General features: G+C 42.7%; 1 protein-coding gene across 3 annotated transcripts in view; it reads left to right on the plus strand.

Annotated features, from left to right (window-relative positions):
* MTCL2 (microtubule crosslinking factor 2) overlaps positions 1 to 19,956 on the plus strand; it is a 112,237-nt gene that overhangs the window by 58,593 nt on the left and 33,688 nt on the right. The window contains exons 5-6 of one of the 3 annotated variants that reach the window (XM_083147597.1): positions 5,583 to 6,830; positions 12,571 to 12,699. In XM_083147597.1, coding sequence (XP_083003723.1) covers positions 5,583 to 6,830; positions 12,571 to 12,699 — 1,377 coding nt within the window. Of the gene's footprint in view, positions 1 to 5,582; positions 6,831 to 12,567; positions 12,700 to 19,956 lie in introns of all 3 variants that reach the window. The other 2 variants (XM_083147595.1, XM_083147598.1) reach the window with 2 other exon arrangements.

Genomic DNA, 19,956 nt, shown 5'->3' on the forward strand with positions numbered 1-19,956 from the left:
TTTACTGCACAGGTGGTGGGAGGGTGAACACTAACGTGTGGAAGGGGGCACTGAGCTGAATGACTTCCAGGGAGGTAGGGGGTGTTTTATAAGCAGGGGAGGGTTGGATAATGGAGTGGGCTTAATATTCGCCATTTTCCGGTTGAAGGGCAGCTTGTTTGACTGCAGATATCGCCATTATCTGGAAATATATTTCTTAGCCTTCAATAGTATAAAAACCTAGAGTCCCACCTTTCAGGAGGTGCTGGGGACTTGGGGATCAGAGATCAGGACTTAGCCAGAGCAATCCATTGACAAAAATATAAAACTGTACACCAGACGTTTGGAGTTGGAGCAGGGACCGGTGGCTGGAAGGCTGATATCTCTGGTTCTGGGCAAGATAAAGACAAGTCACTAGTGTCCACAGAAAGGGAAGAGTCCCAGCTTTTGGCATATACTCTCAGAAAAACGCTAAGTCAGAGAGAACCTGAGAAATATGACTGGGAATTGCAATTAACAGGTTGGATGTGGACTGCTGCTTTGAAGTTGGATATCTCCAGTTCCCCAGGGCCGATTTTCAAAATTCTGGTATCCCTGGAAAAAGGGGATCCTCAGCTATCAGGATAGCATTTGCCTAGGGGGGGCGACCGCACCGTTCGCCCCCCCCCCTTAAATCGGCCACTGCCTAAACACTACAAGAATCCTGCAGCAGCACAGTCAGCAGCCAGCAACGAGACGACGCCACTCTTCACACTGCTGACGCCACTGCCTGCCAGACTTGCACAGCCGGCAGTAACAGTGGACACAGCAGCAGGTTATAGCAGAGCCTCTCCAGCCCCTTCCCTCATGTTTGGAGGGACCTTGCCTCCCCACCCATTCTGAGCCAGGTTTTTATCAAGTCCCAGTGTATGGGCGAAGGGAGTTTGAACGCTATCTTTCTTCCAAAACAAGTAAAAAAAATAATGTTCATGCAGTTCTCCACTGATTCTACAAACTGCTGGATTTTGGTTAATGTTCCGCTACATTATTCAAACCTTAATTAAGAGGCAAAATGCTGTGGAACTTTCCTTTTTTTCTTTTTTTCAGTTTTCTGGTGTTTTTTCTATCTACTTTTACAGTTCAGGATTTCTACTTTTATGTTTGAATATGCTCATTTATGCAAGAGCATTAGTATTCCACTCCTGCGTTAAAATCTACATTTCAATAGTGCTTTGATTAAAGCTGCTGCCTTCATTAAGGAAAAAATAAAGCAGGCATTGAAAATGTTCTCTTGATTACAGTGTGAAGGCATCTGAGAGCGAATTAATTTTCTGGGGGGCAGGGGGAACACAGACAAATGCTATTCTGTGCTCTGTAGGGGTATTACAGAATGGTGACAGAGAGGAAACTGTGTGTAGCTCACAGAACTGCAGTCAGTATGTTAGCATGATGCGGTCATAATATTTGTACAAGTCGGTACAAAAGGCCACTGCTTTGCATCTTCCTTCTACTGTTCACTACTTTGAAACCTAAGAACACAATGCAATGTTGTTGGTCGTATTCTTGAATTTCTCCATGCAATATTTTCTCTTGCCGCTAATGAGGATTTCCTGCATTTATGATCTCATGAAGACACACAGTAATTTCACGTCTGAAGTAATCCGAGACATGCTCCCATCTTCCACATGCATAAAGAGAAGTGTTTGTTCTTTGTGGAATCGATATCTTTTTAATAAATTATTCACTCATTACATGTATTCATAAGTACCAATAATGAAGATAGTTGTGTAAATACACCCTAGAGCCGAGTCTTTTTCGTACATGTGAAGTTAGTGGTTTTAAATACATAAAACTAATTTTATCTATGCTGTGGCTGTACTCTGTATAGAAGCTATGATGGGTTGTATACACCGTTGTACATGGCCCAGATGAGAATAGGATTTTCAATACATATACTGTGTATAATCTGTAGGTTCTATAAAGCTTTTTATTGGTAAAAAGAAAATGAAGTCATGTCATCAATATCACTATCCGTATTGTATAACCTTTTTGGTACTTGTGAGTTATCCGGGCTGCCGATTTTTTTCATCGCGCCCGAAATCGGGGGCATCGCGTCGGTCGTGGCCGTTATAAGGAGCCGCGACGCGATGCCCACGATTTCCCATAGACAGTAATGTTAAAAGACGCGATGGACCCGATTTCCGACAAGATTTCCCATAGACAGTAATGTTAAAAGACGCGATGGACCCGATTTCCCATAGACAGCAATGTTGAAATAAAATTACAATGTGAAATTGGCCAATATGTTTTTAAAATAAATGTTTCATGGCCCCCCACCACCGTTAATGCCACCCCGCTATTGACGCCAACCCGAAGCGTGGCGAGCGCAGCGAGCCCGCGAGGGGCGGCGGTACGCGTCCTCCGACCTTTTCATGCCCTACTATCCACTAGGGCGTGGAGTGAGAATAGAATAGTGTGGCGAGCGCAGCGAGCCACCGAGCCCGAAGCGTGGCGAGGGGACGCGGACACCTTCACAGGTATCCGCGTGCCCTTGCGGGCTTCACAGGTGTCCGCGTCCCCTCGCGGGGCTCGCTGCGCTCGCCACGCTTCGGGCTCGGTGGCTCGCTGCGCTCGCCACACTATTCTATTCTCACTCCACGCCCTAGTGGATAGTAGGGCATGAAAAGGTCGGAGGACGCGTACCGCCGCCCCTCGCGGGCTCGCTGCGCTCGCCACGCTTCGGGTTGGCGTCAATAGCGGGGTGGCGTTAACGGTGGTGGGGGGCCATGAAACATTTTTTTTAAAAACATATTGCCCAATTTCACATTGTAATTTTATTTTAACATTGCTGTCTATGGGAAATCGGGTCCATCGCGTCTTTTAACATTACTGTCTATGGGAAATCGTGGGCATCGCGTCGCGGCCCCTTATAACGGCCACGACCGACGCGATGCCCCCGATATCGTGTCTTTTAACATTACTGTCTATGGGAAATCGGGGGCATCGCGTCGCGGCCCCTTATAACGGCCACGACCGACGCGATGCCCCCGATTTGGAGCTAAATCGTGGGCATCGCGTCGGTCGGGTGTCCTTAAGTTAACCAAACTTAAGGACAAAATCGGCAGCCCGGATAACTCACAAGTACCACCTTTTTATACCAAAAAATCCCACCAAGTTTTGTGCAGTGCTGTATACAGATTCTTTCAGCCACATTGGTGGAAAGACATAGGGACTTAGCTGTCACTGGCTTGGAATCAATGCTAATTCTAAATATCTGGCACAGAGACATGTTGGAGCAGCTAGCTGAACATTGACTGCTTCCATTTAAAGTGAAATGGGATCAGACTGTTCCCATTTACAACAAACATAACTCTTAATATTTAACATTGAAAGCAGCATGCACAAGGTAATAGAAGGGCTGCTTGGGATTTAGCTGGCATGCTGGTTAGAGGAAGTCCGACGCTGGAAACCCAACAGCTGACAAGTCACCTGTAAATCGCAGGGGTAATTTAGGCTGCAAGGTTTAGGAGTAGGCTGCGGAAGGGGAGGTTAGGATTAGGTTGCAGGAAAGGAGGGTTATGTCTTCTGACCACCGGCATTCTCGGCGCTGGAATCCCGTTCCCCTATCCAGTTGCTCATATTGTTGCCACCTTAAGCTGTCTATAAGCAGTGGTCTGATATGTCAGAGTACATAAAAATGGATCCAGTTCTAAAATGATATTGGTGACACAGGCCAGCAACACATGAAAGACCTGAAGGTCATCTGTTTTGAGGGCCATATGTTCTTTGGACCATGACCTGGGGAATCCAGTACAGAAACCGCAACTGTGATCTTGTCCAGAAACAAATACTTATGTTTCTACAGAATATCCTGTTCAAATATACTTCAGTGGGGTAAAAAAAAAAATAGTAATGGAGCAAATGTAAAGTTAGTGAAATGTTTTGGCTTTTGTTGACCATTGTTGAAAGAACTGTCGGACACAAATATAGTCTTTTAGAATCTCTTTGATGTGTCTTATTTAAAGATCATACTGTTCTCACTTATTTCCTCCTGGCATTACAGGATTCATGTTTGTATGTATAGAATGGCACTTTGTAGATAACCTAATTACTGCTTATGTGACAACAGAACATGCCCTGATAGAGAAGGATAACTGAGACTTCAATTTCATATCTGCATCTTAATGTAGAAAAATTTAAGCATTGATTGTGTATTGTCCAAAAATATGAAAGTTTAATAACACATGTAAGACATACAGTTGGACAACCTTCCATGGCCAGAAGTTTTGAGTCTATTTTAAATTTACCGTAATACTTTTATATGTTTGTATGTTTTTTTTGTAGGCAAGCATCAGCTAGGTCTGTATTTTGAATCTGACTTTATGGACTGTTTTGCTCCGTTAAATATCGGCAGCGGGAAATGGCAGTTTTTCCCGATTGTTTTGTCAGTGTTATTTTATCGGGCTATCCTTTTAGATCACCTGACAAAATACACATTTTCACACGAAAACACACAGGTTCAGTGAAACTGTGTGTTTCTGCCGAGCCACAGCAAACTGGGCTACTTTAAAAGATTTGGCTTTTCCTGCCTGAGGTAGGCGAAACAAATCCCCAGCAAGCTGCGGCTCATGACAGTTTATCGGGGCTAAGTATACAGTTTTATTTTTTTTTCCTCCGCCAAAATCACGGGTCACACAACCGGGATTTTGATTTGATTCTCTGTTCAATGTCCCTGATTTCACTGCGCTTTTTTCCTGGGTTTTTCCCTGGTTTACTCCTTTTCCACTGAAAAGGGAAACCTGGGAAAAAAGGTGGGGGTGACACCAGCAAGAGGTCAGCAGCAGAGACTTGCTGCAGAGGGTTGGGTCAACGATGGATGGGCACCGGTTTTGGTGGTAGGCTGTTGGCAGCAGATGGGGCAGTAAGCGAGCAAAATGGGTCAAAAAAACCTGGTTAAGTACCATTTCCATGTCTCGTTACTTGGGTTTTACCTTCTAAAAACCATTCTCAAATCCCTACTTTATCAACATGTGTACTGAAAAAAATCCCAGTTTGGTGCTGATCACGTGCAAAAACCTGGGATTTTTAAGTCTGTGGAAAAGCTTTAGCTAGCCCTGCGTGAGCCTGATACCTGTGATCACAAGTAGTAGAATATCCCCTAAATATTAATTATCACTGTTAACAGTATATGTGATATGTAAAAACAAAATGGTCACAGCCATAGGCAGTTGATTGTTCTTTTACGTTCCATACAGTAGCAATGTTACTGTGAATGCAAGGCCATTGATGGTACTTCACAGAAACCATTGTTATATTTACATAAAGTAATTGACCACTATATTAATAAATAATCACGGATGACTGAAAAATAAAGTATACTGTATGATAGTTTGGCATGGAAAACTCGACCAATCGTGTTTGCTTAAAACGCTTAATTATAATTCAGTAAATGAGCATATTGTCTGTACATTTTAAAAAAACTGCTTATAAGGACAAAATACTAGTTTATGCAACTTCCTCTTTGAGATGGAATGCGTAGGCTACACTCATAAGGATAAATGTATTTTGTTTACATGCTTTTTTGTTTTTCTTTTTATTAAAATTGCACTTTCTATAAATTCCAGGAGGACAATGCAGATCTGAAATGCCAAATACACTTTGCAAAAGAGGAGTCTACATTAATGTGCAAAAAGTTGTCAAAGTTGGTCAAGGAAAATGACAGCATGAAGGAAGAACTCATGAAATACAGTTCTTTGTATGGAGACCTAGATAGCTCACTGTCCATTGAAGAGCTAGCCAACTCTCCATATTCCAGAGAAGCAGAGCTGAAATCTCATCTTAAACTTGTTGAAGAGGAAGCCAACATCTTGAGTCGAAGGATAGTAGAGCTTGAGGTTGAGAATAGGGGTTTAAGGGCAGAGATGGATGAGGTGAAGGTTCATGCTGACAGAGAACATCTTGGTCAAGATTCCAGATTTGCTTTTCCACCTGGTGAGTCGGGAGATAATTTTGTGGAGCTTAGAAGACATCTACAGTTTGTGGAAGAAGAAGCTGACCTTCTTAGGAGATCAATGATAGAGTTGGAGGACCAAAATAAGCTACTGATGAACGAACTAAATAAATATAAGTCTGACCACGATTTGGACATAACCTTCTCAGAAGACAGCTGTTCTGTCATCAGTGAACCTTCACAAGAAGAGCTTACCACTGCCAAGATGCAGATCAATGAACTCAATGGCAAGGTAAAAAAACTTCAATATGAGAATAGGGTGCTTCTTTCCAATCTTCAACGCTATGATCTGGCATCTTGTCAAACCACAAAACCCTTAATGGAAACAGATGCCGAGGCAGGGGATTCAGCACAGTGTGTTCCAACACCTCTACAGCGTGAAGGACCAATAGGAGGAGAAACAGACACTACAGACTCAAAAGAACGTGCAGGGAAGGCAACTCTTAAATCTCCAGATGCTTGTAACAATTCCCCATCCAGGTTACCAAAGATTAAAGAGTTGGAAAGTATCTTTGGCATTAGAACACAAGTGGAATTAATCAGTAAAGCCATTGAGGTCTTAACAACTGATGCAAATGGGTTTCTTTCTGGTATTAAACTTTGTACAGATAATGACTGTGGAGACCTTTTGCTAACAGAGGCTGTTGATAACAGTGAGGTAACAAGTGACTCAAAACTGATTAGTGCCATATTTACTAGACTTGTGGTGCTACAGCAAGAACTAAATTGCTTTACTAAGAAAGTGGATACTTTTGGAGAGACTTATAAAGGACAGGTGGATTCTTTACCAATACAGCAAGATGCTACTTGTCCAGGTACCTCAAAAGACCCTTCCAAAAAAGAACACTGCTCCAATATACAGGTGAGTGCTACATACATTATCATGCAGAGACCTTCCCTTTTTCCTGTACAGCAATATCTTCTTGACTTGCCATTTCTTACCCGCTTCAGTCAATAAACCCAACCTTAACCTATTTTATCCTAGTTACTAACAATAAACCTGCTGCATGGTGATCACACTAAAGATAGGACTCTGTGCTAGGAGTGTGCAAAATATATTAATCACTGTGTTAAATAGTTTTGTACAGTGAAATACAATGGAGACCAGTATCTGTATATTTCATATATACACATAAATATACAAATGTTCCACTTTTTCCCTATTTAGGAGGAGTTTAGGTTTGTTTTAATGTACACTGGTGTGTCAAAGTCTTATACCCCTTTCACACATGCAGCTACATCCCTGGTTTTTGCACATGAGTGCACTTCACCCCGATATTTCTGCATGTGTAAAAGGAAACAACTCGGGACTAAGGTGGGTATCCAATAACCCCCCCCAATAAAGCAGAAAAACTATGACATAACTATATAAGGATGACATCTAATCGCAATTTACTTAATTTTATTATTTTTTTCTAAATTTCTCAATAATAATCTTTTGGCCTTGAATTGCCGTTAAAACCTTCTTCTACTCTACTCTAGGACACCTCAATTTCATAAAAGCACGGGAACCACTGATCTAGAATATTTAATATTTCATGGTGCCCAGCATAATGAGTTTAATTAGCCAAAATTATTTGTACAGCTTTGTAGTGGAGTCCTTTTTCTACAAACATACCTGTAGTAGTGCGTGGGTGTGGTATAGCTCACAGGCAATGGTTGGCAGTCATTAGGTTGACATTGGCAAAAGGTCGACATGAGTTTTTCACGTTTTTATGTGTCAAGTTTGACACCTGAGCATGAGGAAACCCAATTAGTGTATCGCATTCGCCTGCCATGCTTCGGGCCAGGTGCTTCACTCCACTACCGCTGGAGTCCACACAAATAGTAAAGTAGCAAAAAGTTCAAATTAATTAAATCAATCCTCAAAAACCTGTGTTGATCTTTCCAATGTTGACCTTTTTAGTCAATATCAACCTTGTGTATGTCGTCCTTTTGGTGTTGACCTAGACCTTGTTAGCCATTCAAATACCCTAGTGCGTCATGTGGAATACCTTGCACGTCTTTTTGTGTCATAACATTTAATTATTGATTTTTGCTCATGCAAAGCTAAGTGAAATTGACCTCTGCCAGCTAGTATATTCATTGATAATGGAGAAGCATTTTTACGATAGATCACGTAAAACAGTATAAACCTAGTATTAGTCAACAAGATGTGGCCATTTTTAACCAATTTAAATTGTGGAACTGCTGCATAACTTGATATTCTCTGAATGGCCATTTCTATTGAGGGCACTATCAATTCTATCAACTTCTCAACTCTTTCCCTGTTGGCAGAATATCAATAATATTGCCTGAGAATCTTCACTGCCCTAAATTGCATTGCGGCAAGCGTGTTATTTGAGGGTGGCTTTGTGACCAGCATAGGCCGCATCAGGCAGGGTTCAGTGCTTCCATTACTCTAACGGCTTTCTGCAAAGCTGTAGAGCTGGTGAGAGCTTTTGCTATATGTACCAAAAAGAAGAGAATCCTAAGCTTTTCAATACATGATCTCTTTAAACCCTGGCCGGGAGTACATTTCAGATAAAGAACAGTTGAGAAACGGCTCTGCAGCTTGAAAGGGGGTAAAAGAAGAAATAATATTAAAACATTATGTATTTGCATCCTCCTTTTAGCTGATCAGATAACCACTGCCAACCGAGATCCATCAGTCAGCCCCGCTCCCACCTTAGGTTCTGTAGATTTGAAGACTGAGGCTTCAGGGATAAGTATCAATCAAACCTTGGAAATCTTAAATAGAAGATATCCAAAGGATTTTGTTTTTTTGAGATGGGTTCTCTATAAAGTGAACTTGTGATACCAACTCTACCCCATTCCCAGTCATTAAGAAAAAGCAATCTTTTAAAACTCTTCTGTTTATCAACACCCCAAAAGCTCAGACATAACTGACATGTAAACTAAGTAATGCTGATATTTTTGAATGTAGGGATCTGGACTTAAGCTCTGTCTTCAGCATCCGGTCCACTGCCATCCCATTAGTCATATAATCTCTTAATACTTGATGTATGTACCTTCATCTTCTTATTGTTAAGTACTACCATCTGCATACCACTAGCTAATCATTAATAATGAACACAATTAAAAACTGGCATAGACCGTAAATAGGAACTATACATAATCTAATCTTGGGTTTATACTGCTATGGGACCATCTAGTAAGTGTCCTAGTTTTTGTGACTGTCCAGGTCGAGGCTTTGACTTGATTTTATGGCTCGAGAGATTGAGGTATAATTGGTTTACAGCAATAAAATCCTTGTAGTGCAATAATAGTGTCTCAGCCCATTCTGCCAGCCCCGCTATGCCCCGAGGCGCTCCAATTATTACATGTATTACACTCTGGCTTCAGCTCTTTGTTCTTCAAGACATAAAAGATTAGCTGGATAAATGCGATGCTTGTACAGATTAGTTCTGGGCGAGATCTAGACCCTCTGTGCTTTCTACTTTATACATTCCCCATTCAACAAGCTTTATTTGTTATAGCCCAAATCAACTGGTCATTGCAATGTAGTTATTACTTATTACTAGCAGTATATGATGTATACTTGTAGAATTGAAGAAGCCATTATGAACAGTAAGGGTGCAATGCAATGCCCGCTACCACGTACATCACATCGCACAGCACAAAAAGTATGTGCTGCACATACTTTTTGTACTAGATTGCATTGCACCTCATTGCATTGCAAAACGTATGCGATGCGATCTAGTCCAAATGGAATACAATAATTGAACCGTATATGGGCACCTTAACAGTTTATACATTGCATCATGACCTGTGACTTGATACCCAATGTCCTTATAATATTGTTAATATTTTAAATGATCAATATATATTTAAAAACACAATTTTCCAAGACACGGTAAAGCTCCAGATGGTGGGATATGCTAAAGACCTAGAGCCTCAATACTATTACTGACAGGAAGTATGCTGCACATATGAAAATGTTACCCAGACACCTCCATGATCACAGGTTACAAGTCTCTTCAGTTCTAATAAAGTGGTTACATTTTTGCATACATATTTATAGATATTAGTAGCTGTTATGCATATTTACCGTCTATGCATTTTAAATGTTTAATGATTGTAATCAATACTACTGTGTGGTACATACTATTATCGTACAGCATGCAGAGTAGTAACAAAACTTAGTAACATATGCTTAGAATTATACATAGTACAAGTGAAGTGGTACTTTGGTGTTAGCGAAGGGCTTGGTTTTTTTGTTTGTACAATACTGTCATTTTTTCAGGCACACATTCCTGGATCGGAGCACATGGAAAATTTACTAAGATCGAATGGGTACGAATGCACCCATTTGTACCCATTCGATGTGAAATACGTCCGGGACCCGGTGCCTGGCAAATTTTATAAACAGCCAATTTCATCTTTTTTTTTTTTTTTTTTTTTTTTTTTTTTAGGAACAGCAACATCAGCCATATTTGGCTGCACCAATGGATACACCATTGATAGAACTTGGGCATATAAAGCCATAGAGTTTATTTTACATACAATCATTCTTACTGACGATTTTGGCTATGAATTCAGCACTAAATAGAAATAGAAAATAGACCTAATTTTCCAGGCGTATTGGCCCGGTGAACTAATATACATAGTTTCTCCCGGTTGTGTCATGGCACTGCTGGCTTTTGGAGCCTGGTGCTGGTTTCCGAAATGGGACCCCTACTCCTTTTTGTTCCCCATATTGGATGACATTGTAGAGACACGATCTTTCTGATCACTTCTGCCCTTATTTCAACATAACACACGCTGGTCTGTATGTTACTCAATAGGCTGTCTTCAAACCTTGGCCTGTATTCCGACACCAGATTGTACCAATCTCTCTGGCTCTTTAAGCTTTACCCCTGCCTGCCTGTTTGGTTGTTTTTGCTTATCATTTTAAAAGAAACATACTGAAAACTTCTCTTGCCATATTGAGTTTGTTGGAAGCAATGCGGAGCATATTCCCATTATGCAATAGCCTGCATCTGCTCAGTTCACATTCCCTCACTAATCACATATACTTAGGCAATCCAAGCTGTTTGGGTTCGCTGTCTAGTATATGTTAGCATACACTCCCCTATGAGGACTGGGACATACAAGGTTTCTACAGACCATGGAGACAGCATGACAATGCCGCCTATCATGTTACATCCTGAGACCAGAGGCATTTAGAGGCACCTCATGCAGCTAACTTGTTCAGTGTCTTTTTTCAGAATGTATCTGACACATTTTTATATTGGCTTCTTTGCAAGAGAAGACCTTTAACTTATTTCCTAAGCTGCTATAAATCAGGTTACATCATCAGTGCCTAAAATGTTACCTCTTAAAAGCTGTTAAAATGTGTCATTTCATGGATAGTATTATGTAGGGTACACACCAGAATGATTTGGCCAAAAACTACCCAATTTACATACAATCTCAATGGATTGTATGTAAATTGGGCATGTTTTGGGCCATTTCAGATCATTTGTGATCCAATCCCGATGCGTGGCAACGCGGGTTGTTAGATCATGAGCGGGTCCTAAGCTCCACCAGATCGTGAGCGGGTTGCACGATCATCTTATTACCCACTCATGATCTGCATCGCTATGGTGTGTACCGGGGCAGGTTCTACCAATGGTACACATTTATACTGAATAAGAGCTTTCACATATTACAGCCTTTTGGAATTAATGTTTTACAAATCCATGAAGTTAAAATGACAGCGATATGGTCACTAGGTCAACATACATTGGGTCGATCACTGAAGGTTGGCAGGTGGACACAAGCATTAAAGTGACGATGGGAAGTTCGACAGTCAAAAGGTTGACATGAGTTTTTCATGTTTTGTTTTAGCCGACATGTGCCGACAGGCGGTATTTCATACCCTACCATCCATTACGGCATAGCGGGAGAACAGAATAGTATGCCGAGTGCATTGAGTCATGCGAGGCGACGCTGTACACTTAGACGGTGTTCATGTCGACATTCAGGACAAAAAAGTGAAAAACTCATGTAGACCACCTTTTGACTGTTGACTGTCCAATTGTCAACCTAATGCTTGTGTCGACCTTCTAACCCTGTCAACCTATTTCAGGTGTAAACCTAAGCCCTGTCTACCTTCAGTGGTTAACCTTAACTGAATCGACCCCATACCCAAATGAGAAGTGTGTGGGTATGTTAGATGGCACGCTCTATTTACCCAGAGTTCTATTCTTCTGCATGATGCTAGATTCCAAGCTAATCTTCCTCTACCTCCTGCTCCCTGAACCTCGCTCCCTTGTTCACTGCATGGGCACCATAACCGGTGTTTGCACATCTTCTTCCCTTCTTTTTCTCTTCCTGTCTTTTTTTCCCTAACAATCCCTCAGCCCACGTGTCTACTCATTGCGTGTTTTCTTTTCCTCTCCACCTTGTCTTTCTCCTCTGTCTCCAAACTCTTCTTTATGTTTCTCCTATTTTTCATGATGTAATTTTGTTTCCCTTTTTTACATATATTTTATTTACTGTTTGCGGCCCTTTTTGATTTTGTATTATGTCTTTTTTTTTTTTTTATGTTCCTTTTTACTCCTTCCCTTTGGCCTTTCTCGTTCTGTTCTTCATTAACTTGCCCATGCATGCAGCAGACTGAGTGTAGGAACTGTCGAAAGAAGGAGGTGTCTTGTTGGGAGAAGATTGAAACTGATCACAATATTGACCAGACAAAAGGCTATAAAACCTACCAGCCAGAAGACAATGAGTCATATGTCGCAGAGGTAGGTCCCTGCTGTATTCAATACTGTATGTTGAAGAGACCAGCTATGTAACGTATTTTACTGTCAGATTATTCATACATAGTGCTGTATGTCATATTCTACGGAACACAAATTATTCATACATAGTACTATATGATTTATTCAACATAATATAGAACTTTCTTGTGTGGGATTTTTCAACTCTGGAAGTGATTTACATCACTGGTAACGCTTCTTATGTGAGGATTTATTAGAAGTGTAGGAGAGGTCCCGTTCACCTTTCCCCTCACCAAACGACTATTGGACTTGTCGTTCTTTCTGATGGGGAAATAACGGTGGGTGCCTATTTAATGCTTACTTGCCAGACAGCATTGAAGAGGCAGATAAAAGAACACGCCCGACTTTAAAAGCGGTCAGGCCCATTTTGCCGATAGCAGCCATGAATTGTCGCGATCACGGCCGAATCTCAACAATCCATGGCCATTTATGCGGACACGCCCCCTTTTCGGCGAACGGCAGGAGGGACACTGAATCCTGCCTGGCGATATGCTGTAGAGCAAAATGGAACCTGGCCCGGAATCACGTCTGTCAGGGCTGATCGTCAGTCGTGACCCGGGATTAAAATACCCCCCTTTGTGTTATGTAGATCTACATGCAGATTGCATTAAAGCTGTTGTTAGATCTACAGAATAAGTATCTAAAGGCCCCCATTCATTAGGCCGACTTGTCCTAAGGACAAGTCGGACCCAATTCTCCTGTGAGCCGCCCGGCAACTCCCCTGGAGGCTCACATACAATTTAGGACTTGATGAGTCAATTTTTACATGTGATAAATCGCTTGCGATTTATCACATGTAAAACAAATGGGGAGCTGCTGGGCGGTGAGGAGCAGTGGGGCGGGTAGCGGTGATGCCAATGAGGAGCAGCTGGGGTGCAGCGCCAGTAGTGGGGGCGGGCGGCGAGTGCTGCTGACCTGGCCGGGCATGTGAGCACAAATAGTGGGGGCGGGTGCCGGGTGCTGCTGACCTGGCCGGGCATGTGAGCACAAATAGTGGGGGTGGGTGCCGGGTGCGGCGAGTGCTGCTGACCTGGCCGGGCATGTGAGCACAAATAGTGGGGGCGGGTGCGGCGAGTGCTGATGACCTGGCCGGGTATGCTGTGATCACAGATAGCAGCGCTGCGGGACGGGCAGTGCAGTGGCGGCTATTAGATTTTCAAAATACCTGTCAAATGACCGGCCGTTCTCTGATTGGCTGAGAGAGCTCTCAGCCAATCAGAGAACGGCCGGTCATTTGACAGGTATTTTAAAAATCTAATAGCCGCCACTGCACTGCCTGTCCCCGCTGCTGCTATTTGTGATCACAGCATACCCGGCCAGGTCAGTGTGTGCTGGTGCTCAGGGACCCGCTGCCCGCCGTGCTGCTCCCCCGGTGTCTGCATGCATATGCCTGTCAGGTGGACAGGCATATGCATAGCATACAGGGAGGTCGGACGTGATCGTATGTACTGACCGTCCGACCTCCCTGATCCGGTCCGATGCGCACGGGACCGCGCATCGGATCGGATCACACCGATATAACACGCCTGCGATTTTGGGGCGATTTCACCCGGTTATCGGCCCAATGTGCCGAAATCGGATGAAATCGTCCCAAAATCGCATAGTGTATGGGGGCCTTTACAGTCAACCATACCATCCACTTACTGGCTGTGCACATAGTTGGCCAATGATTTACACATAAACATTACTTATGAGCATAGTCCTTCTGTACCAATTATATACTAGATATATCACAGAGATTGATACATATTGTTTAGGTGTATGAAATATATGCGTTACACTGAAGATTTTTTATTTATTTCATTTATTATAAATTATATTTTACAAATACATTTTTATAAATGAACTGGTATAAGTGCGCTCTCTTTAATTGAGTCTATTTCTGATATATCGATCTCCAGTATCGTTTTTGGGAGCTGCATAGATATATGAGAATAAAGAACTCTATAATATTGATACTAAATTGGAGTTTACAGGCATCCCACTAATGAAGTTATTATTTTGCGCCTGATTTGTACAATTAATTTCTGTTTACAAAAATACATGAATCTGGCGGAAGATGGACAAGTTCTAGTGCTATTGCCAGTGTTTGCAATGGCAACTGTTCGCCATTATAAATAGCTGAGCTGTGCATATGCTATGTGTACAATCCGATAGAGGTGGTGACCACCACTTACAGTGGCATCATTGGAAACACATATTGCCACTAGTCATAGGTACAACTGCCATATGCAAACGTCTACATAACATAGTGATTAAATGTTTCTCTCCTTATACAGGCAGCTTAAATTAAAACAAAAATGTGCCTTTGTGTCACCTCCATGTTTTATAATGAAGGTGACACATAATTGGGAACATTGTCACACACTTTTTTGCAGCGCGTGTACCTGCTTGCAAAATAGAATGGTAAGTTATCAGTGTATTTACCCCTTGCTATGTTAATTCTGTAGTGATTTGGTTGATAAACATTAAAATTGTAATTCTTCATAAGAAAAAGTGTATACATGCAGCAACATCATTTTAGTTCTTATTTGAAAAAAAAATCTGTATGAATTGGGACATTTGGAAACCTGAGACAGGCAAGCTTTAACTTATAAGGACACCTGACTGCAGCTTTGTGCAAGCTTTAACCTGAATGGACACCTGAATGCAAAGTCGGGCAAGCTTAAACCTGTACATGAGCTTCATGAAGACTGTGTCTGACAATCTTAAACATGTGCAGAAGCTTCATGAACACCATGTCGGGCAAGCTGAAACATGTCTAGACACCTGAATACAGCAGTCAGGCATGGTGAAACGTGTAGACACCAGAATACAGCAGTCGGGCAAGCTGAAACATGTGTAGACACCTGAATGCAGCAGTCGGGCAAGCTGAAACATGTGTAGACACCTGAAACAGCAGTCAGGCATGGTGAAACGTGTAGACACCAGAATACAGCAGTCGGGCAAGCTGAAACATGTGTAGACACCTGAATGCAGCAGTCGGGCAAGCTGAAACATGTGTAGACACCTGAAACAGCAGTCGGGCAAGCTGAAACATGTGTAGACACCTGAATACAGCAGTCAGGCATGGTGAAACGTGTAGACACCAGAATACAGCAGTCGGGCAAGCTGAAACATGTGTAGACACCTGAATGCAGCAGTCGGGCAAGCTGAAACATGTGTAGACACCTGAAACAGCAGTCGGGCAAGCTGAAACATGTGTAGACACCTGAATGCAGCAGTCGGGCAAGCTGAAACATGTGTAGACACCTGAATGCAGCAGTCGGGCAAGCTGAAACATGTGTAGACACCTGAATACAGCAGTCTGGCAAGCTGAAACATGTGTAGACACCTGAATGCAGCAGTCGGGGCAAGCTGAAACATGTGTAGACACCTAAATACAGCAGTCAGGCAAGCTGAAACGTGTAGACACCTGAATGCAGCAGTGGGTAAGCTGAAACATGTGTAGACACCTGAATACAGCAGTCGGGCAAGATTAAGCAAGTATATGCAACGTCAGGCAAGCTTAAGCATGTATAGACACTTGAAGACTGCTTTGGACAAGCTTAAACATGTATGGACTCTAGAATGCAGTGTCTACTAAACTTAAATGTGTTGTGTATAGACATCTGAATACAGCATCTGGCAGGCTTCAACATATATGAACGTGGATACAGGCACACTTTAAAATGTGTACATCATGACATCAGGCAAGCAGCAGCAAGTTAATATTAGTTACATAACACTTGGACAGACCTCCAGAAATTACAATTAGATTTGCCCAAAATATCTCTACACACAGGATTATGAATGTCCACCAGCAATTCGTGAAAACAATACATAGACAAATATAGAGTGGTTTATTGTTGTAAGTCCTGTAATATTTGGGAAGTGGTAGGGTACAAAAAGTAGACTTCACAGAATTTAGATCCATGTGTGTAAATATTAAAATTATATGAACATATTCAATTATTATTCGCAATTATTTGTAGGATGCGATAATTCTGCAGCACTGCACAGAGCAATGATACAAAATGGTAGATTTGGGTTTCATCTACCTAAAGATGGGTGGTATACCAAAATATCTAATGAATTCACCATATGGAAGTGATCAGTGTAGGAGGTTTAGGACAGAGCATTGCTACAAGTATAGACCTGTATGTGTGTGATGAAAGGGGGGTATTGAACAATGATTGTTTGGAGAGGTGGGGGGACCAAGAGAGGACTGTCTCTCTAATGCTGGGTACACGTGTGGGTGCACAGTATTATTCATAGATATATTGCAGCAGCACAGCCGATGCCCAATATATCAATGTATTTGGTTGTGTGTACTGCCGACCCGGTGACCTCCAATACACTGGCTGCAGGGACTGACTTCACAGCTCGGCAGGCAAATTGTAATGCCAATGTATCAAGCTCCCGATTAGTACATTTATATGCTTACTTGAATCGGCTTCTCAGTTGGAGCAATTATAAATTTAAGATCAAGCCAGCGTAGTGTGTGCTCCGCTTAAGAACAAGTGAGTGGAGTTGAAAGGAAGTAAGTGGTCAGTGGGGTTGGAGGCTGTAGACCGGTCAAGAAGGAAGAGGATAGAGAAGTATCCGTTGTGTTTAGTGGCTAGTGGGTCATTGATGATTATGTTCTCCAATGACCTCTCCTAACCTATACTTACTGTATTATAGTAATCTATAAAAACCAGTGAGACATTTGTTTTCGTGAGTGTAGATCTTGAACACTGACTAAAGATAAAATCTTATGTATTGGTTGCTGTGGGCTACTACTTATTTGCATCTTGCTCTGAAATTTACATTATGTGGACATCTAAAGCAAAGCCAATATAGCAGATTGTTCCCCTTTCACATAAGGTAAATTTAGTTTTTATTTTGGGAGAGGTATATGGCACTAAAATACATTGGGATTATAATCCTCTGTTTGGCTTGGTGAATTCCCATTGAAACCTGACAGACTGAATCAATGCAGATTTAACAGGCACTCATGGTTCAAAACATACACCTTTATCTGCTCAGCAACAGTGAAACACACAAGTGAGCAGTATTGGCTGCATCAAACTGCAAAGCCTAGCAACTATGTCTCCTGGTTGCTTAGCAACCTTGTTACTATCCACATCTCTGGATGGAAAACTGAATTAATCGGCAAAGCCCCTGTTTAACTCTTTCACTGCCCAACATTTAAAGTCATTACATATGATCTTCTCAAACCAGCCCTTGTAAATAGCAAATATGTTTCACCTTCTAAAACTGTAAGCTATTGGGTCACCAGCATGATGGTACATAAGCATTAGGTCGACATGCAGGAAGGCTGACATGGGTAAAATGGACAGGGTCATTAGTTCGACATGTTTTTTTTTTTTTTTTTACTGTTTTTGAGCAAAAATGTGCCGACAGGTGGTATTTAATGCCCTACCATCCACTAGAGCAGGGGTGGGGAACCTTTTTTCTACCGAGGGCCATTTGGAAAATTTGAAAACCCTTCGGGGGCCATATAAAAATGATCAATTTATCGGCATATACGCGTTTGCATTATACACAGGGCAGCGGCATATACATGTGGGCATTATACACACTGGCAGCGGCATATACATGTGGGCATTATACACAGGGCACCGGCATATACATGTGGGCATAATACACAAGGCAGCGGCATATACATGTGGGCATAATACACAAGGCAGCGGCATATACATGTGGGCATTATACACACGGGCAGCGGCATATACATGTGGGCATTATACACAAGGGCAGCGGCATATACATGTGGGCATTATACACAGGGCACCGGCATATACATGTGGGCATTATACACAGGGCACCGGCATATACATGTGGGCATAATACACAAGGGCAGCGGCATATACGTGTGGGCATTATACACAGGGCAGCGGCATATACGTGTGGGCATTATACACAGGGCAGCGGCATATACGTGTGGGCATTATACACAGGGCAGCGGCATATACGTGTGGGCATTATACACAGGGCAGCGGCATATACGTGTGGGCATTATACACAGGGCAGCGGCATATACGTGTGGGCATTATACACAGGGCAGCGGCATATACGTGTGGGCATTATACACAGGGCAGCGGCATATACGTGTGGGCATTATACACACTGACAGCGGCATATACGTGTGGGCATTATACACACTGACAGCGACATATACATGTGGGCATTATACACACTGGCAGCGGCATATACATGTGGGCTTATACACACTGGCAGCGGCATATACATGTGGGCATTATACACACTGGCAGCGGCATATACATGTGGGCTTATACACACTGGCAGCGGCATATACATGTGGGCATTATACACACGGGCAGCGGCATATACATGTGGGCAGAGACACCATAAAAAGTGACAGTGTGGAGGAAGGGGGGTGTCACCCCCAAACAGGTTAATGTGATTATGTCTGATTATGAGAATCAGACATAATCACATTAACCTGTTTGGGGGTGAATCCAGGGGTAAATGACAACCCCTGGATGTGTCAGTCACTGGGGAAGGGAGGGTGAGAGAAGCAGCATTGGCGGGCGCATCTTCTGCATATCTCCCCCGCCACCCGCACGGCTATATTACCGATTAATTAGCTGCCCACCCGCCTATATTACTGATGTATCAGCCGCCCGCCCACCCACCTATATTACATACCAGGCGCCGGGGATGGCTGCTGCTGCCGCCGGGGAGATGTGTAGAAGGCAAATCACAGTGGCTGTGGAGGGGATGCGCCGGCAGTGATTGGCGGGCACGTCTTATGCACATCTCCCCGGCGGCAGCAGCCATCCCCGGCGGCTGGTATGAAATATAGGCGGCCGGGCGGATGATACTTCTGTAATATAGGCGAGCAGGCAGCTGTAATATAGGCAGGCGGGCGGGCCGGACATACTGGGTGCGGGGGCCGTATCCGGAGGTTCCCCACCCCTGCACTAGAGCATAGTGGGAGAATAAAATAATGTGCCAGAAGCATGCCGAGCGCAGCGCTATGTTTTAGGGTTTGTTTACTGTGTTGACATTCTGGTAAAAAAAGAAAACCATGTCGACTTTTTCAATATACCCATGTCGACCTAATGACCCTGTCGACCTTAACTCATGTCAACCTAATGGTGTCGACCTAATGACTGTCTAACAACTTGCTGGTGACCAACTGATCCACACTCGTATGTTGTGCTTGCATCATGTGATACAGTATATTGTGGCATATGAATTATTTGACCT

This window comes from Crinia signifera, chromosome 6 (assembly GCF_055691185.1).
Source record: "Crinia signifera chromosome 6, ASM5569118v1, whole genome shotgun sequence".
NCBI lineage: Eukaryota > Metazoa > Chordata > Amphibia > Anura > Myobatrachidae > Crinia > Crinia signifera.